The 13,496-nt window shown below is 38.0% G+C and overlaps 1 protein-coding gene across 1 annotated transcript in view; it reads left to right on the top strand.

Moving 5' to 3' along the window:
• Positions 1-13,496, top strand: part of ITFG1 (integrin alpha FG-GAP repeat containing 1) — a 71,403-nt gene that overhangs the window by 48,667 nt on the left and 9,240 nt on the right. The window contains exons 11-14 of the mRNA XM_059857051.1: positions 1,856-2,006; positions 2,269-2,377; positions 4,962-5,005; positions 6,878-6,956. Of these exons, the coding sequence (XP_059713034.1) occupies positions 1,856-2,006; positions 2,269-2,377; positions 4,962-5,005; positions 6,878-6,956 (383 nt within the window). The remainder of the gene's footprint in view (positions 1-1,855; positions 2,007-2,268; positions 2,378-4,961; positions 5,006-6,877; positions 6,957-13,496) is intronic.

Raw genomic sequence — 13,496 nt, 5'->3', positions numbered from 1 at the left:
GGCAGACAACAGCAGGTTCTCTCCCCTCTGCAGAAAATCAGGGCCTGCAACTCCCTGTTCCTGCAGCATGGCCTGCACAGCAGCATTTCCTCCTCCCAGGCTGAGATGCAGCACACGGGACAGGGGATGCTACATCTATGAATTAATTCATTTCCTCTACAAGAGAGCTCTCCCACAGTGCATTTCTTGGGTCTTCAGCATCTGTTTAGGGTTTGAGATTGCTTCTTTCTTCCTGCTGTTTGTCTTCTGTTTCTCTTGTAGATACAGAAGGGTGAAGGAAAGTGGCATTTCCATACTCAGCCACTTTGATTAATGTTTTTCTTTTTTCTCAGTTGTAAGGAAAGAAAATAAAAAGTTTCCTGTAGTTAATAAACTACTTGTGTCTCTATTCACAAGGCTTCTAGCTTAGACTTGAGTAGTGTGCAGAGTATAATGCAAACATGAGTCTTTCATCTTTCAATTATCATCTAAGTAATTTCTGACAATTTAAAAAAATCTGAATGGGTCTTTGAGTCTTAAAATGAAAGAATCTTTGTAAAAGTTTGTCCAAATTTTAAAAAGCTATGTTGAGATGATGAAAAAGAGAAATTGAAACAAACTGCTTAGCTCAGCTTGTCACCTTACCTTGGAGTTGGCTATTCTGATATGGTACTTAGGTAATACATGAAATGAATGTGAGCACTTAAGAATTTCAAGTTGTGATTATGAGTTCTCAGATACAGATAATGCAGCACCTCAAATATTGCAGATGACCTCATTTCCCTTTGGCCACAGTTAATTCAGTGATTTGCCTGAGGAGAAGTGCCTGTGTGTGCCTGTGCATCCTGGATGCTGCTGAGACACAGGAGCCACCTCGCTGTCCCCACAGAGCCAGCAGCGTGTTCAGGGTCACACTGAGGACGTGGTTCTGGCTGCTGCCCTGGGCTCTGACAGCTGAGCTGCCTTTACAGAACACTGCTCTGCCTCCTGGCTCTGCCCCCAGAAGGAGAGGAGGAAACTTCATCTGTTTCCATTGCCGAGGCAATGAAGGATTATAGCAGGCTCCCATGATATAAACCTGCCTGAAGAGTTGGACTGGGGTTGGTAAAGTGTGAGGTTTTCCCAGTTCCAGAAGCACTGATACCTTATCAGGGAGAGTGGGAACCCTGTACCTCCCACTGACCCAGAGGCACCTATTGGATACTCTCAAGAGGGGAGATTTTTCTACACCAGCCCTGACACTCTGCTTGGTTTCTACGTTTCTTGTTTAGTTTTGCACCTGTCTTTGTGTTATGTGTCAGCAAGTGCCTAACTTGGTTTGTATTGCCCTATTTTTACTGCACTTTAGCAGGTTGGGTTTTGTGATTGTATTTTGCTTGAAACAGTGGAAAACATACAAATAGAGGTTTGGTTTAATCTCAAATTTGCTTAAAACATGCACTGTGTAAGAAAATGGAGCTGCAAAGGGAAGAAGCTGTCATGCAATAATGAAAAAGCATGGACATGTTTTAAACAGTGTTTAAGCTGACAGACTATGGAAGGGATTAAGGAAAATGGCAGATAAGTTCATTTGTAGTTTTTTCAGATTAAAGTAAGGATATATTCAGTCCTTTGAATGGTCAAGTTACTCCTGTTGGTTTAGATCCATTTATTTCATGTTTTCATTGTTATAAGTCAGGCATGGCAATGATTGTAGTTCTGTCTGTAAAGTTCACAAAAGTACTTAGGGATTTTTCAAGTACCCAGTAGCTGCTAGCTGAGCTTTTATAACATCCAACTCTAGAGCACTTAAACTATTTAATTACAATATTTTTAAATTTCTGTAATTTAGACTTCTCTCAAGTTGGTTTATGTATTATATATGTATGTTTTACAGCAATCAGCAAGCATTTTTACTAGAAAATGTCCCATGCAACAACGTGAGCTGCAAGAGCGTGCGGCGCATGTTCAGGGTGTTCTGGGAGCTCTCGGATCTCAATCAGATCAAGGACGCCGTGGTAGCCACCTTCTTTGACATCTATGAGGATGTAAGTGCAGCTCCTCAGCCCAGCCAACAGCTCTGGGTGTGGCTGTGCCCATCTCTGGGCCCTGCACAGACCTTGCCTGGGCAGCCTTGGATTGTCCTGCTGAGCTGTGGATGGCCTTCTCCATCCCAAATTGATTTCCATTATATTCATAATGTTTGAAAGATATTAAAATAAATAGCAAAGGTGTAAACTTTGCTGCACAGCATTTTTCCCCGAGAGTAAATAAGCATTCTGATGTAAACTTGGGATTTTTTTCCTCTAGGGAATCTTGGATATCATTGTGCTAAGCAAAGGCTACTCCAACAAGGACTTTGCCATCCATACATTGAAAAATAACTTTGAAGCAGATGCCTATTTTGTTAAAGTTATTGGTAAGTTATCAATGCATAATGAAGTCAGAATGGGATATTGAGAAGAATGTGAATATTTGAGCCTTTGCATATGAAAACCTTATGGTAATGTTCTGTACCTGTGCCATAGCAAGCCTGCTTTGCTGGAGTTCATGTGTGTGTGTCGTGTGGGGATGATGCAGAATCCCCTTCCAAAGGGGCTGGTTTCATTTCAGGGACTCCTGGCATGGTGTGTTTTGCTTACACTGGATGATCTGTTCTGAGGGTCACTTTGCATCCCTGTGGGAGTCAGTTCTGTGTTACCAGCCCAAATCCACATGGCACAAACCACACCTTACCCTGAGAGCACAGAGTGGCCATGAACATGGCCAGGGTGTGTGAATTAACGAGAGCTGGTTTAAAAGGCTTGACTTAAATTACAATATTCATAATTAGGTTTTTAAACTGCATGCCCTTCTGTGTTCTTCAACTGCAAAGGCATTGATCTTTGAGCTCATTTCTTGTCTGTCTTGCTTGATTTTTTGAGAATGAGTTAAAAATGAGGCTGTATGGGAGCCTATGGAGACAAAGCTCACTAGCAACAACTAGAGGTTCACCTTCAAAATTTGTATTTGCCTTCATGTTATTTAAATGCATCCAGTCCTCTAAAGCACACATTCTGCACACCATAAGAGAACAGAACTGCAGCTACTGCTGGGGGCTGATGCTATTATTACTTTGTCCACAGCCTGAGCTCTGTTCTCATCGTGATAGTGTTTAATCATTTATCATGTTGGTGGAAGCCTTCTTTTAAAGATACCATGTATCTGTAGTGTAATTCACAAAAGCATGCAGCAAATCCTCTGGGAAAATCTTACACTTCACAAAGCCATACCAGAACTATAATTGTGTGATATTTTAATGGGAAAGGGAGTAATTTGCAACATGATTTTTTGATTCTCTCTGTGTAAATCTATCTTAAAAACTGGGGCAAGCCTTTTTTTAGCACCCTTTTAGGGTGTGAGTATTTTTGCATAGAAACCACAGGAAATAGGAATTAATGAGGGTCTAAAAATATATTTTTACTGTGATACAGGGGAAAGTATTTCTAACAAAATGTGCTTTGTGTGATTTAGTGTATCAATAAGTGCATTGTATTCACTTATTTGGCATATGGACAATGAGAACAGCTTTGCTCATTATAACTGATGTCAAATGTACTTGGCCAGGTAATTTGTTCCAGGGGTGAAACTGAACAGCAAATTTCAGTGTGCCCTTTTGCATCAAAATGGGAAGAGTTGGATCCACTTGCATACTCACCTGTGTTTAACAGATAAAATTAAAGCTGTAGTGTTAAAAGTCTATCTGTAGGTGCATATAGTCTTCAAATTCTGCTTTGCCACACATATTTGTCTTAACTGTTCAGATACTGGGGGGATTTGGACTGTATAAAATATTACACCTTACTGTATATAGAAATTTCAACATTTTGAAATCATAAGCAAAGAATGGTAATTTAGGAGTCTTGACAATTGTTAATATTCACACACAAATTATTAGAAAGCTTCCTTGACTAGAGCAGTGGCATTTCTGACTCACACAGGGAGTGATTTCTAATCAGACTGTGAACATCTTACATGCACCTTTCAGTATTTCCCTGGTCCTAAACATTTTGTACCCTTAGCTCAATGGACCCTTAAAGAAGACAGAAAATGCTTTAAGAAACTCCTGATGATTAGGATGACCTGCTCTCAAATCTGGTCCAAATCTTCATTTTCTGTCTGCCATGCTTGCTTTGTGATACCATAATTCATGGAGCAGTAATGTTTTTCCCTGGCTTCAGTACCTGGTGTGCATCCTCCTCCCTGCCCATAGCCATTACTGGCCTGCTGCTCAACCAAACTGTTGTCATTAGAAGTCCAAATATTGCATCAGAATGGTCCTTAGATTATTTGATGTGTGGGGGTTTTGTTGTTTTCTTCTAATACTCAGTGTGACAGGATGTCCTGGCTTACAGAACAGATGGCTTTCACTGTCCTTCATTTAGGTTTTTAACAGAGATTTCTGAATGTAACTGATTTTTCAAACTAGTAAGTTTTAAACAATTAATTGAAACAAATGTCACAGGCTTTAGATGTTAATTAGCATTATATACACCTGCTTATAATACTTTTGAATTAATAGGCTAAATTGGCAATGGGATTTTTGCTTGTTACAGCTTCTGTGAATTGCTTTAAACCAAGTTCTAAAATGATGCTTTGTATAGAAGGAAAAGCCTTTATCTTTTATCAGTTAAAACAGTAAAGCTGAATCTCTGCCAGTATTTTAAATGGTTAGAAATGAAGAATAATTAATAAATGTATAGTTCACTGTTTTAAAAATGTTTTAATTTGGAGTTTTTCTAACTGGGAAATCTGTCCTTTTGAAGCTGGTTAACCAGTGATGAATTTCTGCCAAGTATGCTTCCAACTGATTGCATTACTATAAATCACAAAGAAGATATTTATTTTCTTTGTGTTTTAATGGCTACCTGACACTATCACTAGGCTTTACCAGATTGCAAAGGTGGTGCTTTTGAGATGGTTTGTGAACATAAACACAACATGCTCACTTTTTGTTCTTGCAGTTCTCAGCGGCCTCTGTTCTAATGACTGTCCTCGGAAAATAACAGTAAGTGTAACCAGGGCCTTGTTTAGTATTTAGCCTCAAATAAGCTGAAGTCTAATTATACCAACAACTCTCAGTATATTAAAAGAGCTATTGACTGGAATAATGTGTAATCCAAGCCATGACTGACCACCTTCTGCTTCTGTGAGACCCCTAACTCTGGGCACCTGCTGCTCAGAGCTGGAATCAATGGATTGTTGTTGTGCAGGAGCTTTGTTACCCACTCTGGGGGCTGGGATGTACCAGAGACAAGAGGAACTTGGGTGCCCAAACTGTGAATTGTGCCAAGTCTTGGTGGGCACTTAGAAAGTCCAGGCAAAACTGACTGTGGGGTAGATCCAGCCACTTCTGGGCCCAACTCCAGCAGTGGGCACAGCCAAGGAAGGAAGTGCACTGGGCTCTGATGAGTCTGCAGACAGCCACACACATGTGGTGTTTTCTGTTTAGATTATTTTATTTGTCTCCAGAGACCTGCAACTCACCCACCAAACTGCCAATTAGCAAATTGTTTGCAATGTTCACAGTGAAAGTTGGCCTGAAAGAGGAGCTTAGAGTAATCAGAGGTAGCAGTAGCACTTTAGCTCTGCAAACGTTTCACATTTAATTTTGACTTGAAAATAGAAAAACTGCTTCAAATGGGGCTAACCTTTGCTTCAAGCCTATTTTGAGACATGGGGTTTAATTTCTGTTGTAAAATAATGAGGTTTGATAGTATCATTAACTTAATTACAAAAATCAAGGGTTCAAAAAGCAAATCTTCACAGCAGAGGTTGGTGGAAATTTCATTACTGAGATCACTGAAACACTATTGCTCCCATTGTAATAGGAGTTCTCTGACAAAGTAACATAAGGTACATTTTGCCAGAGTACAGCTATGTGGCACCAAAAAAAATTAAATTTCACCTTATTCACTCATATTTCATAGATCTGCATTAGCATCACCTCTGTGGGTCTCCTTAGTTTTCATTCTAATCCGTTATTATTTTCAGGCTTTGATCTCATCTGTCATCATTATCACTTACTCTCGTGGTTTAAACTTACTACTTTTTGAGGCATGGTGTGAAACTTGTCATCATCTCTTTTAGTGCTCCTTCTGTAACTTACTTGAAAGCTCTCTTTTGGATTTGATGTCCTAATATCAGCTCGAATTCAGCACTAGGGAAAAAAAAAAAAAGAAAATTCCTTTAAAATCTGTTCTTGCAGTTGTCTCTCATCCTCTCCCTTCCCACCCTTTCTCACTTAGGTGCATTTCTTATGGTTTATCACTCAGTAATGCACAACTTCCTTGGATGTTTGTTTGTTTTATTTTTCCTCATGATTGTACTTTGATGTTTAAGTACATTTTCTTCCTCTAGAAAATTTGCTTAAAATAGATACCAATACTTGACAAGTAACTGTTCAATCGCTTTCATTAATTAAATGATCCACTGCTAAATAATAATTTTAAAAAAAGGAAATTGGTGTAGTATTTTTCAATTCAGAAATACCATCATGATAGTGCATTGTCTCAGTATCAAATGTTCTGCTTTTTCAGAACGTGCAGTTATTTCTTTGAATTTTTAGGGGGTTTTACTTTACTTATAGCTTCCAAGGAAACATTAAACCTTTTGCCAGAGGACTGAATAGTACAGCTTTCTTCATGAGAAACTAAACATTACTTAGCCAGCTCATTACTGTGATCTTGAAAATTGATTTCCACATAATGCTATGACCAAAACAGTTGCAAGATTTTGAAGTTAAAATATAAAAAATAAATTCTTAATATAAAAAAATAAATTCTTAATGTAAAAATGTTTTTCTTCAGTTTACTGTTTAATTACTATAGCTTTTTCTGTTCCTAAAATGTTGCCTGCCTTTTTCTTTGATCCCTTGTAGCCCTTTGGAGTTAATCAGCCTGGTCCTTACATCATGTACACCACTGTAGATGCAAATGGGTACCTGAAAAATGGGTCAGGTAAGAGAAACTCACTGTGGGAATACCCAGGGCACAGTCTGGCTGTGTTTTGCTTCTCAGCAACCTAAAGAGTTGGAAAGGTGGCAGAGGGAATGGGAATGGTTTCAATGGTGCCTTCAGTTTACAATGCCAAACCCCCCAAGGTTCTCTTCCTTCTTTACAGATTGCATTTTTATTACAAACATTGCAATTGCATTATTTTTTCATTTGTCCTGTGCCAGTTTGGTTTGAACAGTTGGCTGTAGCAAAAACTTGTGGGTAAAATATCATCAGCTTGTGAAATAGCATAAGCTTCTAATTGCTTCCTAAGCAATTAAGTATTAAGAAACAGCAGTGGCCTTGAAATACCTCAATACAATCCTAGTAGCCAGATGACAAAGGATCAGGATAATATTCAGGACACACAGGATGTATTTGTCTGGAGTTGTTCACTACCACTGGCAGCTAACAAAATCAAGTGCTGAGTAGCCCAAGGAAGCTGGAGAGGGAATGCCTGTGTCCTTCCAGGTAATGCAGGAACTGCAGGGAATCAATCCTCAGGTAGCAGGGTCAAGGGGAAGGGGTGCTTGGTGCAACTTTTTTTGGAACTAAAGCTTTAATGGCCTAAGATGGGGCAGCTGCCACAGTTTGCAGGAGTCCAGAAACAAAGCAGCCAAAGAGAGAATCATGCATTAGGCTGTGCTCCAGGCAGTGCCTGATGTTAGAATATCCTGGGGTTTGTGCTGCCTTCCTAGGTGTGTACTGGTGGCTCCTAGAAATCACAGGAGACTGTACAAAGTGGTTTGTTAGTCTCATTTATGACTGGTAATCTTAGGACTGTAATGGACTCATTTCTTGCTTAGGCAAAAATCCCAAACTCATAAGCTGAACATGATCAGTAAGTGCAGTCATCTGTAGCTGTCACTCCAGTCTCATTTCAAATTAAACTCAGATTTTAAAAAAATGGCTCCAGTAGTTCCAGATTATATTCTGTATAACACTAACTTAAATAAAGCAATAATTTAGAGGGGAAAATGCTGACATGTTAAGGTCCTGAGTCAATCTGAATCACTGGCAATGCTCTCACCATGAATAATGTGCTAAGGACTGTTAATTCCACCTGGGAGAAATTAAAGAGAAAGAAAATGTCCTGAAATACAAACCAGATAGCTGCAAAAACATATCTTGATACTCCAGCATTTCTGTGTTTGTACATGCTTAAATAAAGACATTTTTCAAACTGCATGTCATGGAACAATTTACATCTTACAAATTGAATAAAATGAGCTTAAAATTTGGACCTATTCTATGTATCATTTTCCTAGGTTTTTTTTTTCTGTTTCTCTCTTCCAAGAACAAAAGCAAATGTATTTTCCTTAAACATTTTCTTTAGGGTTTGCTGAGTTTGGTTGGTTGTGGCTTTGTTGGTTTTTCGTTCATTTGTGTTTGGGGTGGGGGGGCAGTTCTTCTAGAAATGCCATGTTTTTAATATTTACTCTAAGAAACAGTTATCAGATGTGATTTAATACTACTATATTCCCTTCACAACTACCATATTTACAATAATAAAATCCTAACAGAGTCCAGGCATGATGAATTTCCTTTTCTGTTCTGACATTGTGAAATAACAGTAATGAATTCCAAGTGTATTTATGACCCCAGCAGCATTGCTACAGGGAATTTTCTAATGCTGTCTTTGATCAGTTTCTCAACACTAATAAGTTAATCGATTTTTTTGAGTGTGTATAATTCCTGCAAGAACTTTTGAAAGTCATGTTTTCTGAGGGTGTTATATTACATTTGTAGCTTGATTTTCTTCTCTTGCAAATGTGATGTGTAAGATTCAGTAAATGTTCTAACTAGAATTACTGGCCTATACAGGCTGTTGTCTGGGAAAACAACCCGTTACATCACAATCCTCTTTTATTTGACTATCAGGATAGATCATTTGATATCTCAAATGATATCATCATCATTTTGGGGCCATGTATAAACCTACAAAACATCTTTTCCACATGAAGTTTTTATTCATGTAGCATCCATATGCTATTTTAAAACTAATTTAATTTTCATCAACTTATCTGCCTTCCTTATGTAATATTACAGGACAATCCATACTTGAAGCTTTTAATTATCTGAAAGGAGTAATGAGCTAATCAAAATTTTAAAATAATTAATCCCTTTCCCAAGAAATAATACGAGTGAAAACAGAGTTCTTTTTCTGATGAAAAGGAAACTCAGCATTCCTTTTCATGTCCCCCTCCAAAGTCAGCTGCTGTTATTTATTGCCTTCATGGCTGCAGTCAGTGGGAGAACAGTTGTTGGCTGACCACTGCAACCAATCACCTTAAGTTATCCCTCCAGCCCTGGGCTTAAGTACATCACAAAGTACTCAAAGCCATGGCCCCCACTCTGCTTCTGATCCCCCAAATCCTGCAGGACTTCAGTTGAGAGTTATGGCATCTTTCATATAGGCAATATTCGTGCAAAGAGTAAAATGAAAAGGCCCATATGGCTGTCCTTATCTAATTCATTTTAAGGTTCTTTGATCTGCCAAGCCTTAACTACAGGAAATTTGCATAATTATGAGGGTTTTCTTCAAAACATTGTTAGAATTGTTCTGTCTCCTATTAACATTCCAGTATGTTGTTAAAAGATAGCAGAATAATAATTAGCATGTATTCTGTGCTTTTACTTTCACATTGCTCAATCCACTTGTAGTCTTACAAGAAATACTGTTAAATTAACTACAAGGAGTAGCAATTGCCAACATGGGTGTTAGAATGGAGAAGTTCTGGGCCTTACATCTGCAGTTAGTATCTCCACACACCTTCTCTTCCTGAGAGGAAAATCAACTTCTTCAAATATTTAAGGAATTTCATGCTTGAGATCAGACCAGGTCCAGTGTAAATCCAGGAGAAGTACACCAACTCAAATTTAAGTCATGCTTTCTGATCTATGTCCTGCAACTGTCTTCTCCCTTTTCTTTTGGAGTTATTATTTTTAAGGCAATCCCACAGTTAAGTATTAGTGTCAGCCAGGATTTTCAGCTCTACATCTACATTTCCAGGCTTTTTTTGGGAGAATATCTTCTGTGTTTCAGCCTGTGCTATGCACATCTAAATTTTCTCTCCTGAAGTAAAAATATGATAGAGTTTGAAATAAATAGGCCCCTGCTTGCAGTTTGTGTCTGCCAAACATTAATTCTGTGAGCCAGGAACAGGTGGCAGTAAATATCTCAGGTTTCCTTAAAGCTCCATATCCATAGGAGGATGATAAGAGTAGTTTCACTGAATGGCTGATATGGATCAAGTTATAATTTGTTTAAGCATCTGTATGAGTGAAGCTGTGTGGACTGATGGCCTCTGCAGCTCTCATTCCAGAGCTCTTTCATTTTGCTGCTTTTGCTTTGTTTTGTTTTAAACCTTCCATGGCAGAATGACCTTTCACATGCTGTGAAGTCGTGCCCTTCTGGTTTTTTGAAATCTGCTTACTCTTCCCTGTTGTTGCATTGAGTTCTCCTGCTGTTTAACTAAATTGAATTGTGAGGTGAACACAAATGTCTAGCAGCTATTATGGTCGTGAATTTAAACATAAACATTGCAATATGTACCAGAAAAAAAGCAAAATAAGCTTATTTTCAATGGCCATTTGACACTGCAAGGTTCATTGTGTTGAGTTCCACTACACAGAAGGAAGAGTGTATTCATGGAACAAGCTGGAATAATTTAATAATTGAATAGCTGCATTCAATGAGAGGGATTTCCTGTTTGCTATAGGTAGGAGTAGCCTTCTAGTATGTTTTTCTGTATAACTCTCTTTAGTTTAGAAAGCTTACTTGAACTTGTAGTGTTGCTTGCAATATTACCAAACCTTGGATATTTTGGCATTATAAATGAAGCAGCTTCCCCCATCAGCAATATGATAATTTTTTTTTGATTATATAATTTGAGGCATTTTTTAAGTTACCAGTTTTACTTCTATAATTTTATGGTGTAAAGGTATTTTTCATTAAAATAAATATTCTCATAAAAATGCATCATGTTTGGAGTTTGGGCTTGCAGAGATGTCCCAACTGTTGGCAGCACTGCAGTCATCAGTGTCCAAGTCCCAAGAGTGCACTTTGAATTCCCTCTCCCGTATTATTTCTGGTACTCCAGAACAAGGTATGCAGAAAAGGTTGAGAGGTGAAGCTGTGTTCTGAATTAATCTTGAATTTCCTATTAGGGGGACTAAGGAAAAGAGGCAACCAGCTGGGGAAAACAGGGAGGCACTCCCAGCCCTTAGAAAAATGAAGTTACCATTGCATATTCTAAGCAGAAAAAGAACTCTTTGACCACTACATTTCTTAATTTCTTTTTTCCAACCACTGACCCCCCAAAGGCAATATGAAAGGAACTGAAGTAAAGCTTTCAACTAAAGCCAAGCAATTCAATTTCTCCAACTTTCTGTGAAGCTTCCAAGTTTGAAGTTGTTGGGTTTTTGTTAGATTAGTTTTTTTCCTGCAAGCTTCTTGGTAAATTCTTAGGCACATTCCATAGGTTTTTCATTGCATCAGTTATATTTTCCCTTTCTCTTGCAGCAAGTGGTTGGCATATTTTCAAATAAAAGAAGGAGCTGCCAGCTTTAAAAAAAGGGGAAATACTCAGTGCACTTTATGGCAGCAGAGGAAGCATCACTGCAGTGCTCCAGCTGTGCAGGAGAGGGACACTCGGTCACTGTGACTGCACCCAAACTGCCTCTGTCCTGTTCCAGCTGTTGCCTGGGTGTTGCTCCCAGCTATGCAGCAATCCATGCAACCTCTGCATGGCAGTTTTGGACTAATTTTTACTTTTTCTAGGATGCATGTGTTTGTCTAATTGATATAAAAAGTCAGTCATGTGCTAACCTCTGTGTTCAGGTAGGGGATGGTGCAGAGTTTACATGCAAGTCTGAGACAAAAAGATCCACTTTTGGAATCCTAAGCAGAGTTACTGAATTTTTAATTACAAAGAATGGCTTTTAATTGGCTAATTAAATGCAAATAGTATTTGGTTTTAAAAAGCATAATAAAAATAATTATAAGCAATGCTTCAGGAAACCACAAGTTTGAAATCAGATTTTCCTTTAGTCTTTCAGTTTTGTGTAGTGATCTTGCATGTTCTGCTGTTATTTCACAAAATAAGTTTATTTAAACTGACTGAACACTATCAGTATTGAGCATCTATTTCTGTAGGTTCTATAAATCCAGTACCACATGTTGTCAGTGCTGTTTAAACAAGAGAAGGCATTGCTCCCACACATAACTGCAGCCACTTTCCCCTCACAAAGTTAAATTCTTCAGCCTGAAATAAGTGTTGAGGACATTTCAGTTCAGCTCAGGGGAGAACAGGCTACCCTTGAGCTTTCAGCGAGTTTACATCAGGATAATGGAAACAGAAGGAAAATGACTTAATTCAGGTATAAAAGAACAAGTGCTGGATCTGTCACAGACAACACATGGCTCTGCTTTTCAGACAAGACTTTAGAAAGGTTAATGATACGAATTGCTTCCAATTTTATATGCCAGACTTCAGAGGTAAGGAGATTGATTCCAAAAGGTCCAGAATGGTTTCTGAATATCAAACTCTGCAAAATCTTCTGAGGTTTGGCTGCCTAACATCATTAGCTTTTTCTTACAAATTTGATCTCCAATAGGCTGAAACCACAGAAAATTGTGTCCTAAAATGTTGAGGATTTTACTCTGCCCAAGGTTTTTTGAAGCTATAAACTTAATGATTTATGATTTAAAACAAGAATATATATACCACCACTAATACCAATACCATAGCCCATGATATCTGCGTGCTTTGAAATGGCATTTTTGAAACAAGAAACTTAAGGCAAAAAACATAGTATTGAATAGTATTAAAATTAATATTAAAAAGAAATTATGTGTAACGTAATCAGGAGAAGGTTACTCCTGGCAGCAGCCACTTCCTCCATTTTGCCTACACTGACTTCCAAAAACCTAAAGAACAATTTGAATGTAAGAAATAAATCCCACTTCCCTCCTTGAAGATGTAAAACTATTTTCAGATTTTCTTGAAACAAGTAGAAAGTTGTTTCCAGTAGTTTTACAAGAGGGAAAATTGCTGTGGTTCCTATTTCATTAAATTTTAAATATTTTCATAAGTAAATTAATTACCAGTGACTGGGAACTTCAGATAATGTCAATAAACTGTTGACAGTACTCTCTGTAATTTCTCTTTTTATTTTTCATCTTGTTTCGGGACTTTTATGTTTCTCAGGTGAGCAGTTGTCATTCTTAATTACTTGGTTGCAATTCTGTGTGGAACTTTTCAGTAAGCATCAAACAGAATTTATGATAGATACAGGCTGAGGAAAGCAACAAAGAGTCTCAAAGTTCTCCTGTGCTTAGTCAGCTTTAGTAAACTGGAACCTTCTACATGCTATCATCCTGCTTAGCTAATACCTCCCAATTTTAAATACAAATTAAAAAAAAAAAAAAAGTATGTGCACATTTCTGCCTGCTGTGCTGCTGTGTAGAAGAAAACATTCCTCTGTGACCTTTGCAAATGA

This window comes from Haemorhous mexicanus, chromosome 12 (assembly GCF_027477595.1).
Source record: "Haemorhous mexicanus isolate bHaeMex1 chromosome 12, bHaeMex1.pri, whole genome shotgun sequence".
NCBI lineage: Eukaryota > Metazoa > Chordata > Aves > Passeriformes > Fringillidae > Haemorhous > Haemorhous mexicanus.
Note: the sequence above shows the minus strand (reverse complement) of the source record. Positions and strands in the feature narration are given on the sequence as shown.